The sequence below is a fragment of the Falco rusticolus genome, chromosome 6 (assembly GCF_015220075.1).
Source record: "Falco rusticolus isolate bFalRus1 chromosome 6, bFalRus1.pri, whole genome shotgun sequence".
Taxonomy (NCBI): Eukaryota; Metazoa; Chordata; class Aves; order Falconiformes; family Falconidae; genus Falco; species Falco rusticolus.
This window is the reverse complement of record NC_051192.1, coordinates 19,028,223-19,045,160: the sequence shown is the minus strand read 5'-3', so window position 1 is coordinate 19,045,160 and position 16,938 is coordinate 19,028,223. Positions and strand designations below refer to the sequence as shown.

Genomic DNA, 16,938 nt, shown 5'->3' with positions numbered 1-16,938 from the left:
TGACAGAACTGGAGAGAGCCAGTCAAGTTCTGCCCCGGACGGATGCTTTCGGGCATGTTCCTGGCTTAGTGCCTCACTTTCCCGTTAGGAGAAATAGAAATCGTACTGTCCTCCTTTGCAGGCTGCCTTGAGACTTCCAGCTGAAAGCTGCTGCGGCAGAAGCTGTATTAAAAGCACGGTGGTTTGAAGATAATTCAGGACCTGGGAGTGGGTGGCAGTGCTCATTAACAGCGTTGGCAATGTACTCGAGCTCAACCATTAGTTTTTAGCTTGGTTCACTACTGGAAGGCAGCTGATGTGATGGGCTCTCACATCAAAATACTTATTAGAGGTGCAAAGCTCTGACTCCTACCGGTAACAGCCGTGCTGGTATTTTATCAGGTCATCTGGTAGCTAATGGCTTTCCAAAGGCTTTGTCACCCTCCTGGGCAAGGACAGGATGGGGAAGCAATTTTAAAGTCTCCACGTTTTTCTTCACGTCATTTTGGGTGGGAAAACCTAGTGCTCCAGTCCAGCATCTGAAAACTGATTCGTTTCTTACAAACAGAAAGGTTGACCCCTGCTGGAAAAATAAACATACTAGGGAGGGATTATTTAATGAAAAGTCTTAATTAAACTAGCAAAAAATAAGTGCTTGTTCATTCTGCACACAAAAATAAATAGCATTTCTTCGGGCTGGGTCAGCCCTGCCGAGGTAACCATGGCAGCCCAGGAGAGCTGTGAATGGCGGATTACGATGGATGGCACCAGGGACGCACGCTGTGACGGCCAAACAACAGCAAAGGTACTTGGTTTCACTCTCTTTCTTCCAGAGAGGAAAAAAACGCAATCCCTTTGGCCGCTGCGTGATGTTCGTGATGTTCGTTGTGCCGTGGCCATCCCCAGGCCCCGTGACCGTGTGTGACCTGGGAGTCCCACACCCCGCGCTGCGCTTCACAGGCCTCTCCGCAGCTCCCCTAATTAAACACTAATTGCGCCAGTCGCCGCCGGGCTGCTGCGGAAGCGGCTGCGTTGCGGGGCTGCGCCTTGGCCCCTGGCAAGCGACTCCATCTCAGCTGCTTCCCCGGGCTGCAGCGCTGCGCCGGAGGACAATGGGGAGGAAAAGGTTAACGGCGGCTCTCTGCACCTGGGGGCTTCTGTGGAACAGCCCTTCCCGTACAGGGAGGGATGGCTGCTTCCTTCTGTCACTGCGAGCCTTAACAAAACCAGCTGAACAAAGTCATCTCCTGCTGTCCCCTCACCGTGCCCAGCGGCCGTCAGTGTCACCAGGGATCAGCCGGCCCTGAAGCCACCTGATGAGTACCCTGAGCCAGGGCCACCTCCTGGGGGGTTGGACACGCTGAGCAGAGGGAAGCGGGAGCGAGTTGTTGGCTCCATGCCCCACCAGCAGCTCAGCCCTTGGGAGGAGTGGGGGAGCTGGGTGCGGAAGGGGCTGCACTCAGCTGCACGTCATGGCCTGGCTGGGCTCATGGTGGGAAAGGTGGGTCAGATCAAGGGGGCCCCAGTTACCCCTCACATGTGACCCATCGCCTGGGACCCACGACACGTGAACCCGTCCCTTGAGGACCCATCACCTGGGCCCAATCATCTTGACTTGTCACTAAGGTCCTACCACTGGAAACCCACCTCCTCGGCCCCATCCTTTTGGGCACCCATCACCAAGTCTTGTGGCCCACAAGGAACAAGCCAGGTCTTACCTTATGACCTTGGGACCCCCAGCCCTGCTTGCCAGGGCATGGCATGGGGACTTATGTTCTGAGGAGGCAGCTCTGTGAGCTACAGGGGGTTCTTGCCCATGGGGACGTGGTGCTTTTCCCATGAGGACACTCGGGGCCGCAGGGCACTGCCTGGGAGCTCAGGACAGCCCTGGCCAGGAGCCAGTGGCAAGTACCATGCCCTGAGCAAGGCTTCATTAAGGCTGGAGATTGTGGGCCGCATCCTGTGTCTCTCCCATGGACTGATGTGACACTGTCGAGTGGCACCATAGCAAGCTCCTAAATCAGGAGGGATTAATTCAGGCCCGGGAGGCAGCGGCCTTCCCAAACTGCCCTTCCAGAAGTCACGGCATCGGTTTGCTGCAGGTTTACTGGCAGGGTTAAACAATTAAAGGCTCTTTGCCTTGATTACAGCAAAAAAATAAATCATTCCTCCATCTCTGGCCTATCGCTGGCTGTCCCCGAGTGTCCCTCTCCCGGCCCCTGAGCATGTGGAGGGGTGACATCTGCGTGGCCAGGCGGCCGTAGGTAATTAAAGCTGCAGGAGTGAATGTGCTGGGGCAGAACATAATTCAGTGCGATGAGCCGAGCCGAGGGGTTGGCATGAACCCCCTGGGGAGGAAACCTCTGCCGGCAGCGAGCGCCCCACCGCAGCCATCACCCAAGCCGCAGACACGGGTAAAACTTCGCATTGGTTTCTTGATATTTGTGGGTACTCGGTGACAGAAAGGGTGAGGGCTGGCCCAGCGCGGCCCCGTGCCACCTGCTGCCTCATGGAGAACCCCAGCCACATGCAAAGCCATCCAACTTGTCTTTTATTTATTTATTTATTTATGTATGTATGTATGTATGTATTTATTTATTATTTTTATTGTTATCATCATATTGGCAGCAAAACACCTGTAGGGTGAGAGCTTAAAATCCCTCTGCTGAGAAGGCCTGCAAGAAGAGCATGGAAAGGCTTTAAAACGAAGGCAGCAGGAGCAGGTGTTACCCCTCACCTCTTTATTCCTCTTGAAGGGAAAAGTAAAAATAAAAATCAACCCCGTGTTTGGTGGCTGCCACAGTGCTGCTCCAGGACTTGCTGCGTTCTGGGGCAGAGCTGGGCTCCAGGTGTTCCCCAGGGCTGGTGGCACTCGCCTGGAGTTGTTTAGGGTTTTTTGGTTTTGGTTTTGGTTTTTTTTTGGCTACATTGAATTGTTTAGTGGGTTAAAATGAATAGTGACAATTACCCTTCCCTTGCAGGCACAACACTGAGTGCTGCATAGGTCTTTATTAATTGCCTGGCTAGTAACTGCTCATTTCCCTCTGACTGCTCTTATATTACTATACTGAGCCTCTAAATCGCAGCGTGCTGCTGTCAGCGCAGCACACGCATTCTCGGGGTGGTTGCAGGTGCTGTGCGGCACTGCTCACCACCGGTTCTGCTTTCCCAGTTCCTCCGTTGCCTCCCTGCAGCCCTCTGGTTGCACCGTGGGTAAAACCCTGCTTCTCCCAGGGGTTCTACACCAAGACCAGGGCTCCTAATGCCCTTAGTAACACGCTTTAACTTCTGGTCAGCCCTCAAGCAGTCAGGCATTTGGTCTAGATGATCTCTGTAGGCCCCTTCCAACTGAAATCGGTCTCCTCCAGCTTTGTATTCCGCTGCAGAGCAGCCCCGTGCCATTGCCCCAGGGGTTAAAAGCAGGAGGCAGGGAGCGAGGCAGGTGATGGGTGACCCTCGCTGTGTGTTGGGCACCCACAGAACTGCAGGAGCCCATTGCTTTTGAGCCTGCTAACAACTCCAGAACAACTTCTTAAAACACTGGGGATAAAATCCTATTTTTCTTCCTAAAGCCTTTCACGGTCCATCGCAGGCAGGGAGCCAGAGGTATAAATCCTGCACAGCCCGCGCAATCACTTCGCACCGGCCCTGCAACGCACCTCTGAAAAATGATACGGACATCGAGGTTTATAATGCCCCCCCAGCATTTTTTCCCTTTTCCTGCTCCCCTTTTCCTGCCAGCCCCGCTCCCCACAACACCACGTGCTCTTAAATTTAAAATTTAAGCCTTTTTATTTGTTAAACAGGAAAGTGATGCCAGGGTACACGGCCTGCCCTGGCTTTTGGGTGGAAAAGCGGCCAGCTAATTAACCTGGGAGCAAGGGACCTGCGACCTTGGCTTTGCATCACTGGTGGTGTCTGGCCCTGCTGGAATGTTCTGCATTTCCAGGTGGGTAAAGAAAACCCCAGAGCCAGCAGTTTCCCTCTTCCTGCCTGTCTCAGCGTGGCTGGGGCGTAAGGCAGGGCCATGGTGGGGTGCAGGTCCTTTACCCGGGCTCCTGCAGGAGCTGGCTGCTTCTAGGGCCTTGATGGGCAGAATGGAAACACAGGGAGCGATTTCAGCGAAATTGCTTCTTATCAAGGACTGTGTCATCTGCAAGGGGAAACTGAGGGCACGTTTCAGCGTGAGTGAAGCACTCCCCCCTGCCCTCCCTCCTGGTGGAAGGGAATGACTTCCTAAGGGGATTTATCTCTTATTCCTGTCCCCAGTACCTGTTCCTCCCTCCCAAGGTATAAACCCTTATAGAGAGGGAAAAAAAAGAAAAAGAAAAAGAAAAAAAAAGAAGAAACCCAAACAAACAGGAGTCACGATGCTGTGGCTCGTTTCGCCAAGGCCATGTTAGTTACAGCTGTAAAAATCATTTGCTTTTACAGATTTTTATCAGCTTCCTAAGGGCTGGAAGAGCCTCACCAGCAAATCTGCTCCAGTCGAGCCCGTGCCCGAGCTGCTGCTGGGCTCCCGGGCGGGGGGTGGCCCCCAGGACAGCGTCCCACCGCTGCAGCCAGCTCCGGGCCTTTGGGTGAGTGAGTGTCTGTGTCCTCACGCTGCTACTGATGTCCCTGCTGCCTTCCAGCAGTATTCCGGGGAGAGACCGCAGGCATGCGGGAGGCAGGTCCTGGGCAGAGCGCCCACCTCCTCCTCCCTTCCGCAACCGAAGTAATTTGGGGTTTCCCTGAAACCCATCCTAGAAATACAACCGAGCACGAACACTCCCGGTACGGAGAAGCCTTTACTCCAAGGCAGTAGGGAAAATAAAGGGCACGTTTCCCAGGGTGACAGCAGCAAGGGCAGGTGACAAAGGTGAACAAGTGACCATGGAGGAAGCCAGCTGCTCAGGAGGAAAGGTAAAAAAAAAGCCAGAAAGGAAGAGAGAGGAAATCCAGCAACACGCAGGAAATCCTGCGGGATTTCCAGCCCAGCGTGGGAGCCCATGGCGCAGCCAGCTCCATTCCTCCCCTCTGCTCCCCTGCACAGGTTTGAAGCTGGTGGAAATGGGGATGGGAATCACACAGATCCAGTTGGGTTTTCCACCTCAGCCTCCTGCACCTGAGAGGGACTGGGAGCATTCCCTGAGCCAGCGATGCCTGCGAGTGCCATAGGAAATGGCTCCTACATTTCCTTCTTCCAGGATCCCAGGGCAGGGACGGGAAGGTTTGCAATTCCAGCGCCAGCTCAGCCACTGGTTTTGTTGTCTAGAACTACCCGGACAACTCTTCCCGTGGTGCTTTCAGCAACACCCTGCCCCTGCGCAGGGCAGAGGCCTCAGGGCCACATCCTGCAAGCAGAGCTGGGCTCTGGGAAAGGTGCTTTTTGGTTGGCTGTGATGGCAATTAGTGGGCGACTGGTGATGCAGAAATCGAGGTGTTCCCAGCCTCCCCCGAATCCGCTGTCCTGGCTGGCCCCGACGCCACCGGCAGCCCTGTGGCAGCTGGGATGTGATGTGTCCTGAAGGAACACCGGGGTCCAACCGCCCCCGCAGGGCTGGGCCAGGGGCTCTCTTGGCCCAGCCACCAGCTCACCGAGGGATGAAGCAGGGTTTAGCACCAGACGCTGCCATCCTTGAGGGGTTCCCACCATTCCAGACCAGCTCACCTGCCCCTCAGGAAACACAAGCCTGGGGACATGCTTGTTTTTGGGGTGCCCCAGGGCCGCGGAGCAGCAACAAGCCCCATCCTGGTCCCAACCCCCGGCAAAGCAAACACCAGATGCTCTCAAGTTAAACTCTCCATTTATTGAATCCTTTTACAAAAAAAACTCAACATTGTGCTCGTGTTGAAGGAGTTTCTTTTATCTCGGTTGTCGGTTTTGTGGGGCTTTTTGTTTTTTCTTTTCTTTCTTTTTAAACCCGGTGCTCACGGAGCAGTTAGCACAACCATGGCACAGGGGAGGGCAGGGGCCGTGCAACACGGACGGGGTACGGGGGGGTCCGTGTCACCACAGACAACGCTATTTACAGCCAACGTGAAAAAGACCTCGCTCTGCACCCGGCACCCGCCGGCGGCAACCCCGGTCCTGGGTGAAGCAGCAGAAATGTGGGAAAGGGGAGGCGGCCTTTCCCTTGGGAAAGGTACAACCACCGAGAGACCATCCCGTCTCCTCAGGGCTGGGGTGGCGGAGACCGTGCGCCCCAGGCTGCTCTGCGCTGGAGCTGGGATGAACCGTACCACCTAACCTGAGCTTCGGAGTTACGCCGGGACCCCCTGAACATCACGGGAGAGCGGCGAGTAGCCAAGGTGGATGTTCCGGACGGTGGCAGAGGCTGGACCACTCTCCAGAAATGCCCCTCTCCTCTCCACTGGCGGAGGAAAGCCTTGAGGGCAGCTCAGATCCTGGGATATCTCAGGAGCAGGAAGCTGGGGCGTGAATCACAAGTCTGTACGCCGGAGGGGTTTTGGTGGCTACGTGGGAAGATGTGGCAATGAGCCAGAGCAGCAGAGGACTGGGAAGGACAGCACCAGCCCCACGGGTGAGGGAGGAGATGCTCTCACTAGCATTTCATTTCTTTATGGCACTGCATCCCTCCCAACGCTGCTGCTGCCCAGCACATCTCCCCCCGAGCAGCTGCCACCTGTGACTCACGGTACCCCATCACCCTGTCACCCCCAAACCCTTCCCCTCTGGAGGGTCTCAGCAAGGAGGAAACCGTCCCACGCCGTGCACAGAGACCCCACCATGCAGCCCTGAGCCTGACCCCTGGCTACCACAGCACTGGGGATCCTCCAAAAGCCCCGCTGTGGGCAAGAGGTGAGTGTGTTAAGAGCCTGGGAGGACGAACAGTTTGGATTCCCACCACGGATCTCTCCACCTCTACCAGCCTTGAACTGAAACGCAGCAACGGAAAGAAGAAACCCCCAGCTCTGGGCTTGCCAGCAGCTCGGCAAACCCCGAGCCCCCACGACGCAAACAGCAATCCAAACGCTCCACATCACATCCCCGATTTCCAAACTCCCTGTATTACAGTCTCTCACCAAAATAACAACATTTCCCTTAAGATTTTTGAAAATAAGTAGCCGAGAAGTGTATCTCTATTTATATAAAGTGCAATCCACACCAGCAGCGCTCCTTAATCCCGTTTGACTCCTGCCATGCAGGCAGAGGGCTGGGAGAGGTGGAGCTGCCTCCACTCTTGGCTGACACCGGGACCACGCTGTACGTGAGCGGCTGCATCGCTGCTAACGAACCACCTATTAACAAGAGGAGAATGGAAGCCAGCGGCAGAGATCAGGCCCCTCGGGGATGCTGAAGCTGGTGCAGCTGCTGTTTCCATTCCGAGCAGGGGCAGGGAACATCCTTCCAGGTGTGTTGGGGCCTTGCAGGAGCCTCCGATCCCATTTTCAAGGAGACTGTGAGCCTTCACACGCTCTTCTTTGAGCATGTGATGTTACAAGAAAAAGAGAGTGGAAAGAAAAAAAAAAACACAAAAAACCCACAGAGGAAAAAAAATCTGTATTTTGCTGCAGTCTGTAGTGCTGGTGAAGGCACGAGCCATCAGCTCTGCTGGGACGGGCTGCCCGTTCCTTTCCCCTTACCAAGGAGCAAGTGTTGGTGACCCCCACCCATGGGGTGACATGAAAAACTGGCTGAAACGTGGTTGGAGAGGCCACCTCACCCCCCACAAGGGTGCAGCTACAGGAGAGGAGCGCGGACAGGGCTGACCTTGGGAGGGAGCCTAGGAGCTGCTGATGGACCATCCGTTCCTGCTCCTGCTTTGGGACGCACCAGAGACACGACCAGGTGGGAACATCCTTCTGCTGCAGGGTGCTGTGGTGCTGAGCTGACACCTGCCCCAGTGGAAGTCAGGCCGGGAAAACTGGGAATGTTGGGGTGAATCACACACGTTTCACCTTCCTGTCTACCCAGCTGCTCTTAAACATCTGGGATGCACTGGGGGAGAACATCACCACACAGGAGGGGGCAAGCTGTGTCCTTCCCTCCTCTTAGGGGCTGGGGTTGGAGCAGAACGGAGCAGGAGCAGGGTGCGGAGGTTGGGTGACCACACGGACGTAACAGCATTTTGCTTTGGTGGGAGCGAAACCAGCTCCGAAAACAGCCCCGTGAACGTGATCCCAGCAGCGTCTCCCAGTTCACACGAGGGAAAGCTCTCGGTGGGATTAACCTTCCCTCGCAGCCCAAAGCCAGGGCACAAGCGTGGCCAGGGTGGGAGTTTAAGGCAGTTACGCTGAGGCCCACGGGCAAAGCTGCCACGGCCGAGGCAGAGCGGGGACTCCAGCCTGTGGCGCAGCCCCGGCATGCGCAGGCTGGGCTGGTGTTTCGCTCGGGCTCTGCGTGGCTGCGCGCAGGTTAAGGGTTAGTGTCTTCTTCCTCCACCCTGCAAAATGCAAAGCGGTCTCCAGAGAAGGCCCCAACACCCCGATGCCCGTGGCGGCGGCACTGGGAGCTGAACCGCTGCCTGCTCGCCCGGCAGGGACCAGGCACCACGTGCAGCCGGCTCTCGGCAGACTGCACTCACGCCTGGACGCGGCTGGGAGAGAGGTTTATTTTATCAGCAAAGGCTCGTGTAGCTGATCTTGGGGTGCTACTGGAGCAGCCCTCCAGGGCCAGTGAATGAGGGCAGGAGGAAAAGAGCCAAAGCTCTTGTGAAAAGGCCAGGCCAGACTCAAGACTCTCTGCAGCAGCCGTTGTTGCAGCCGCTGTAGAAAACTGTGGGCCCCAGCAGCCTGCTGGAACGTGAGAGCCGGGGGCACTGCCAGCCCCTGCTGTGCTGCAGCTGCATCATCCCTCAGCCCCAGACGCGCTCCCCGTCTTCAGAGGTTTAGCAGCGGCGGCGGCGTGCCGTGCCGAGCGGAGCAGGACACCGAGAACGAGACAGCAGCAACCGAACTTCCCCGGGGCTGTAGCACGGGACCCGGTGCGGCGCTAGGAGCCAGGGAAGGACCCTCCGGAGCCAACCTCTTCCCTGCTCGCCCCTCTCCAAGGGCAGGGCTCCGGGGGTGAGCAGAGCAGGGCAAAGAGCTCGTCACCAGCCGACACCTTCAAGTCCTCGGTAGCAGCCACAGGGCAAGACGAGCCAGGACATGCTGTGCAGGAGGGGAGATGGGCTGCCCCTCGCAAGGAAGGATGGGGACAACGGTGGTGACCGGAGCTGCGTTGATGCTGGGAATAACCTCTCTGGCAGTCAAACACCTCCAACCTGACCTTGCTACAGTCCCCCTCGAGTGGGCAGACAGGTCCAGAGGGGAAAAGGGCCGAGGGGGGGAGAAGAAAAAAGGGGGGGAAAAAAAAAGCCTCACACGGCAAATCTAAAACACTTTCATTTTAAATAACAATAATTATAATTAAAAAGAATGGTTTCCCTTGGCTAGGGAAGGGGCAGAGCCACTAGCCAGTGTGCCATTCCTCAGTGTACGATCCTAGGGAGCGTCTTTACAGAAGCTGTGAGATCCTGTTCCCTGTCGCTTGGTCGAGTCACCGTGGGGAGAGCGGGAGAGGAGGGGGAAACGTGCCCGTCCGAACCCAGGACGTCCCTTTAGCTCCGTGGGAGGCCAGAGTCAAAGCAAAAGGTGTTTTGCACTCGCAGCCCCTCCAAAAGCCACCCTCCGCCCTCACCCGCCGCCAGCCAAGGTTCGGGGGGCCGAGGGCGCCCGGCTGCCTCACACTGCTAGATGAACTTGAAGCATTTTGTCTTGTCGTGGGGCAGGCGGGTCTTGAAGAGGACCGAGTCCACACGGAACTGGGTGTACAGGAGGGGCATGTACCCGTACACCTTGACAAAGAAGTTGATGCACTTGTGTCGCTCGTGGAAGTGAGAGTCGTCGTGTGAAAGCGCCTGGGGGCACCCAGGGCAGCGGAAAGTCCAGCGAGAAGTCACCTGCAATGAGATGGACAGAGTCACTGCCACGCTGCCCACACCACCCCGGCCAGGGGGACACCCAGGCTGCGCCCAGGGCGGGGAGACCCGGCCCGATGTCCTGCCTGACATGCGGCAAACGGGGCACGAGTCTGGCCGTGCTCTCCCCCGCTGCCAGGTGTCCCTTGGAAGGTGTCCAGGCAAGGAAGGACATCATCCACACCAGCTCTGTCAGAGCAGAGACTTCAAGGGGGACACGATCATCTACTAACAGTTACTTTTTTCTGGTTTAATGTTTAAGAAGCTGTTTTGGGGGGGGGGGGGGGGGGGGGGAAGTCAGTCCTCGAGAAAGGAGCTCCTTTCCTTTCACAGACAGAACCATAGAATGGTTTAGGTGGGAAGGGACCTTAAAGGCCACCCAGTCCCACCCCCCGCCACAGGCAGGGACCCCTCCCCCCAGCCCAGGCTGCCCCCAGCCCCGTCCAGCCTGGCCTTGAGCCCTGCCAGGGATGGGGCACCCACAGCTGCTCTGGGCAGCCTGGGCCAGCGCCTCGCCGCCCTCACAGGGAAGAATTTCTTCCTCATCTCTCATCTCCATCTCCCCTCTCTCATGTAAAGCCATTCCCCCGTGTGCCATCGCCACCTGCCCTTGCCCAAAGCCCCTCCCCAGCTTTCTTGCCGGCCCCTTTAGGCACTGGCAGGTGCTCTAAGGTCTCCCCGCAGCCTTCTCCTCCCCAGGCTGAGCCACCCCAGCTCTCCCAGCCTGTCCCCACAGCAGAGCTGCTCCAGCCCCTGAGCATCTCCCTGGCCTCCTCTGGCCCCGCTCCAGCAGCTCCGTGTCTCTCCTGTGCTGGGGACCCCAGAGCTGGACGCAGCACTGCAGGGGGGTCTTGTCTCACCAGAGCAGAGTGGAGAGGCAGAGCCCCCTCCCTTGACCTGCTGGCTACAGATGCTACAGAAGAATTAGAATTTGGGGAACTTCTTGTTTTCGGCAGCCAGAATAAGATCTTTGGAGGGGACTCCAGCTTTCTGGAGGTGCTGAGGGGCCACCCACTGATTAAAGGGCCTCCTTGTTTATCTTGAATCAGACATCCCACTGCAGTACCCTTTGGTTTTGGCCTGATTCTCCTCTCAGCTGCACCAAACTCTACAACTTCCATTTCATAGTAGCTCCAGATGGGAAGAACATGGCACAGAAAAAAGCACCCATCATACTTTTGGCCAAGACCCACCTCCAACGCAGCTGGCCTGTGACGGTGAGACATATGCAGGGCTGTAAAGAGCAGTTTGCCAGCAGCGATAAAGAGCAGAACGATCTGCATCCAAAATTCACATTCAAAATTGTGACATTCATTTGTTATCACAGGGCAGGGAAATTTCAGCTGGGCTGCAGTGTTTGGACCAACAGCCCCTCCGCACACAGATGAGCCTAAAGGTCTCTGGAAAGCTACCCAAAATCAGCAAGGAAATCGTTCCTACTTGTGCTGTATGTTATGGAAAGAAGGAATTTGTCTTTTCAGGATCAGCTGCTCAGAAGGGCCTTTGCTGAGCCAGGAAACCCTCCAGTCTGAGCTGCAGCATAAGTCAAACTGCAATTCATCTGCTTGCCGTGGCGGGGTTTGGCTGCTTCTAAGGGCCGTACTGAGTTTTCACACCTTTTTGAACACACACTACATCTCCTCGAGGCTGGAGAGGGGACATGCTGACTGCTGACAGCCTCAAGCACATCACGCTTGCGGCACAGCGCTTCAGAGATGCGATGCAGCCAGATTTCGGTAAGGGCAGCGTGTGCTGCACAGCACAGCTTCTGCACCAGGCTGCACTGTGAGAAGGGAGCTGGATTCCCCCAGAGCAGAGCAGCCTCCCAGTATGCCACTTGCCTTTCAAAGACACCAACCAAACCACCGTTTCTCCAGAAACACAAATCCCAGTTCAAACTCCCGCCTAGTGCTTTACCTTTATGGGAGGTTTTCTTGTCAGGTGAGAGACCAGGAAGTTCATGGCAATGTCCTCGCAGTTGATGTACTCATCCACCATGTCGCGGATGGCTTGCGGCATCACGTAGGAGTACAGGTAGGCGTAGTACTAGAAAGGATTAAAAGGCACAACGTTGCTCAAAGTGGTCCCAAGCATCAAGCGCCCACCCACTACTGGTGCCAGGTGCACCAGACCCGGAGCAGTCGTGGCACCACAGGTGAGTATCAAGACGACTTGGTGGGCCATGTCTGACTCAGAGCTCAAGGATGCCAGCGGAAAGACTTCCCATGATGGGGTTAATCCCGCACCGAGGAGATCTGCTGTAGTCACAACAGCAGCCGATCTACCCGACAGCCACCACTCTCGCCGAATCCTGAGGCTCCTGTAACCTCAGAAATGTAAGAACGATGGTTTCAACTCCCTCAGAACTTGCTGTCAGAGTCGGCACAGTAGCAGTAGCTAGTGGATAACCTCCCCAGCGCAGTATGACGGCTCACGACAGTCCCCCTGGGAAAACATCTCATCCTTCTCTCACGGTCTGTTTGCCCGCTGTTGCCTCTCCCATACAGAGACACACATGTCACGGAGCCGCTTTCTGCACTGCTCCCTTCCACCATAAACCAGCCACCTCCACGTCTACCAGCCAGCCTGTGCCACCACACAGCCGCAGAAACCCATGACTTCCCCACAAATTACCCCTTGCAACACTTTGAGTCTGTAAGGTTCAAGATACTACAGTAAAGACACAGGGCAGGCGAGCAGGCAATCCCGTGGCCCACCTTGCCCTCGCCATGACCGAGAGCATCGCTGAAATGCCCCCCGACTGCTTCAGCGCCATGGTGCTTCTCACTTGGCACAAACATACCCTGCTCCTCAAGGAGACTGTCTGCCAGGTCACAGACTGGTTGCTGGCTGTGTTTTGATTTGGAGGAAGCGAGGGAAAAGGAGCAGTGAGCTCCAAAATTTGTTCTTTAAAACAAAAATACAAGCCCACAAACATACAGACTCTGGTTACTCTGAGAGGGAAGGGAAAACCCAGAGCTTTGTGGCCACGGTATCTCACCTTATGGAAGAAGGCAGCACCAGTGAGCACCATCGAGAGCTCGCAAGAGTAGTTGGAGTTGTAGAGCCAGGACTGATGGGGGATGTCCCACGCATGGTAGCGCCCTGGGAAACCAACGATGCGGTCCCTTGCCTCTCTCCAGACTCTGCAAACACAAGGCCCTTTGGTGAGACGCAGACCTGGGGAGCCCACCTGGAGATGAGCACGGCTCTGGCTGAGAACCACTACACACAGGACTACGCCCTCGATGCCAATGGACTGGCTCCCAAGGGGGGTTTGCAAGTGATGGAGATGCCCACACGTAAAAAAGTTTGGCAACTGCTCGTCCAAAGAACAACCGACATACATTGTAGTTTGAGCAAAAAGGATAAACATTGTTAAAACGGGCAACTATCTTGCTTTAAAGTCCATTTAGTTTTTTTAAAATAAATATACAGACAATTCCAACATGCAAAAGAAGTCTTTTTACACAGGCTGTTCAATGCAAGCTCGCCCACCTCCACAGCACCAAAGCTCCAGGGAGAGACCAACTGGCCATCACAGCTGCCTGAGTGACATGTGAACAAGGTCTCGCCCTGAGATAATTCTGATTTCTTTCCTAATGTAGTGCAGGAAAGGGCTGACCACAGAAATCTTGGCTTTGACAGGCAGAATTTGTTGACATTCTCCTGTTAAAGGTTAAAAGCTGTTAGACGTGAACTGCAGGCACCCCTTGGTCTGCTTCCCAAACACAGGCTGTGAGCACAGGCCGACGCTGCTCAGCTTCTCACCCTGGTCCTCTCCTAGAGGCCCATTCCAGTTGCTTACTCACAAGGGAACATATTCCTAACTCATAAATTAGGGATATTTTAACTCGTAAGGTTCTGTAGGTGTAAAAGAAAACTAACAAAAAAGCCCAGTGGCCCAAAATTAGTTTCTGAATTATACAGAGAATGGAAAACTTAAGACCTTGGATGGAAAGGCAGAGAAAGGGGCAGGGAAAGCCAGCGAGGTGGGAAACTCTTCCACTTGCCACCAGCTTCCAGCAGCCCATGCCCGGGCATCACCGCATGACACGTATACCAGTGCTGCTTCTCTCCGATTTCCCCTCTGTGGGAAGCCCAGAGCAGCCACGGCTTGGCCTGGAAGGAACCCAGCTTCTCCTGGCCTCTTCCTCCAGCTCCCTGGGACTACCCACCTCCCGGAAGCTCAGCTTCCACCTCTGTAAAGTCGAGACAACATCAAGCTCCCTTTAGGAAAGCTGTTGAGATGCTGAGGATCCTGGTGTCACCAGATGGAAGACCTGGAGTGCCAAACTGCCAGCTTCCCATCCCAAACCAGCACCCAGCAGTTCCCTGGGTTCTGTACAGGAAAAACCTCTGGGGCTGTAAGCACATCCTTCACCCTGCCACACGCTCGCACTCAAGCCATAGGGAATTAAACCCTGATGTCTGCGTGTAAGAGTGTGGGCTTGCTTAATATTCTGCTCTCATCTGAAGCTCACTCTCCTCGAGAGAAATCCCACAGGATAGCTGCAACACTGGCAGGAACAATTAAGAAAAAAGTCAGTGCCTAATGCCTACCCTGGGAAATAAATCCAGGTCCGTGTGCAGGGGTGCTGGCTTCCTTCGGATCACCCCATCCCATCTCCCCAGTGGTTAGTGTCCAAGCTGCATCTCCAAACCCAGTGACTCCAGACTACATGAAACAAGTCCCAGGTGCGAGCCTGTTGGACACGGAAGGGATTTTCCCTTCTTCACAGGCACAAGATTGGGCAGAAAGTGGCCTTTTTGTTCGGTTTTCTTCCCCCTGCAGATGAGAGTTCTTCCCACCCCCATTCCTGCGGAGAGCTACAGGAGCGCTGGCTGCGGGGCAATCGCAGGCTGCTGGAGAGACTGAATTTCCGAGCCCTGAGCTTTCATTACATTTACTAACACAGCCAGGAGCAAAGACATGTTTACTGTTATATCCTCTACTCAAATTAATGAAACTCCGACATAACCTGGTAATGAAAACCAAGTAATTAACACCACCAGCAGCTTCTCTGGCACCATCCTCCCCAGAAGCACTTGTTTGTTGCCATTTCGGTCGATCCATCGTGATTGTTTTAAAAAGCTGGAGTTGAAACTGCTCATTCCCTATCACTTCTCCCACATCTCACTTTTGCCTTCCCAGCTCAGCCACAAAAATAAGGATTTCTCCACAGAATCGTTTTGGGTGTGCTCCTCAGGGAGGTTTGCTCTGGATGCCCGCCTCCAGCTTGCTCCTGAGTAGCAAATGGAGCAAGAAGAGGCTTTTGGCCACAAGAATTACAGCCCGAAGCAAAGTTCCAACAAAACACAGTTGTTACGGGGAGAGGTTCACTCAATCACCGAGACACCGTCTCTTCCCTGGCTGAATGCGTTAACGCAGGGAAGCTTTGTAGGAACAAGGTGTTTGTAAGGAGGGTAATGAGTGAGAGTAACACACGGCACTTCGAATTTTCATTTGATGCTCTCCAGGGCTAACCGGTAAAGCCTCAGCCTGGCGCTGTGAATGAGCTAAGGAAAACGGAGACCAAAGAGGGCAAGAAACCAGCCAAGTTCAGAAAAAGACCCCGAAACAGGGCATGGAAGGGAAGCCAGGAGTCCCAATGCCTACTCCCCTGCTTTAATCACTTTAACACCTCGTTTTTCAACTCTTGGAGAGAGCTTGTTGGGTTTTCAGGCATTTTGTGCCTTTTAATCTTCCTCCCAAACATGAGCCAACACGTTTCAGTGAGAGCGGAGAGCTGGTCCCCATCTCCCGCCCCCCAGCCAGCTGCCGGGTGCTCTCGGATTAGCAATCGCAACCCCCGCTGCTGGCCCAGCAGGCTGACGAGCCACAGCCACACAAGTGCCAGCGTTCTCTCCTCGTGCCACTCTCACTCCCCGGCGCCTCTTTGGCACTCGGTGAGGTTTAGCTGTACAAGCTGCAGAAGCAGCCTGCAGAAACCTCCCACAGCAGGAGCCCACGTAACTGCTTTCTCCCTTTGCCTCGTAATCAGGAAGCTTTTTGCCAGGGTAACGTCAAGGGAAAATGTAGATGCTGGAGCAGAAAGGAGGTGGGAATGGCAGCAACCAGCACCAGCCTTTTCTGTTAACATCTGTCTTTTCCATGCTCTGCAGAAAAAAATTCCAAAAGAGATGTCACCTCCCAGTACCACATGGAGCAAAGAGGATGGCAGCCCACCACGAGCACATGAGCATCACATCCTGCAGTGGCTGAGAACATCCTGGCCTTGCCAACGGCACATGAAGGATGGAGTGCAACAGCCTCTTGGATTTGTTTTCAAGTTACCTTCCACCCTAGGAAGCCACTCACTCCCAAAACCACTAAGGGCACATTATCAGCACAGCAAAAGCCAGAGAGTCTAGGTCAAGAAGCGTGAGAATCAGGATTGCCTGGACAACCTGAAGTCAGCCCACTCGCCTGCACTTGTTAAAATAGTTCATTAGTGCTTATTATTCCTCCAAGAAATTGAGTTGGAAAACCATGGGAAGGGACACTGTAGTCCTAATTCCGGCCCCAGCTTTACACCATGCTGCATCTGAACAGACCCTAGATACAGCAAACATCAGTTTGGGTCCAAAGGCTACATGCGCAGAGGCTACTCACCGGAATCCAAACATGATCTCGTCATGCCGAAGGTGAGCATCGTCGTCAATGGACAGGATGGCCTCTGTCTCGATCTCATCCCACGGCAGGAACCGGTTGTTCAGGCTGTTTTTCTCTGTGCGGACAACCTAAGAGATGAACACATGATAGTTATGGTGGCTGTACGTGCCCAGAGAAGAGATTTAGGGGCTGAGCTTGCGTTCTGCAGCTGTCAGTCCAGCATTTTGGCACTTCCCCCCCTGTGATGGGGAAACACTTTCTAAACAAAAAGCATCACCTCACTCCGGCACCAGCTCCAGCTTCCAGCCCTTCTGCCTGCTGCCCCCTGCCCCATCTCACAGGGCTGCCGAGAGCCAAACCCACCCCCCGCTGCCAGGTCCCAGCCATAGTGGCTGTGCCAGCGGTCGCCTGCCCTCTTCGCACGCAGGAGGGTGG

At 55.1% G+C, this 16,938-nt stretch overlaps 1 protein-coding gene across 14 annotated transcripts in view; it reads right to left on the bottom strand.

The window, feature by feature from the left end:
* Positions 1 to 5,876: 5,876 nt before the first annotated feature.
* Positions 5,877 to 16,938, bottom strand: part of EXTL3 (exostosin like glycosyltransferase 3) — a 134,631-nt gene continuing 123,569 nt past the window's right edge. For all 14 annotated transcript variants that reach the window (XM_037391232.1, XM_037391226.1, XM_037391230.1 and 11 more), the window contains 4 exons: positions 16,504 to 16,631; positions 12,889 to 13,033; positions 11,805 to 11,933; positions 5,877 to 9,869 (listed from right to left, as the gene is read on the bottom strand). In XM_037391232.1, the coding sequence (XP_037247129.1) occupies positions 9,660 to 9,869; positions 11,805 to 11,933; positions 12,889 to 13,033; positions 16,504 to 16,631 (612 nt within the window). In that variant the 3' untranslated portion in view covers positions 5,877 to 9,659. The remainder of the gene's footprint in view (positions 9,870 to 11,804; positions 11,934 to 12,888; positions 13,034 to 16,503; positions 16,632 to 16,938) is intronic.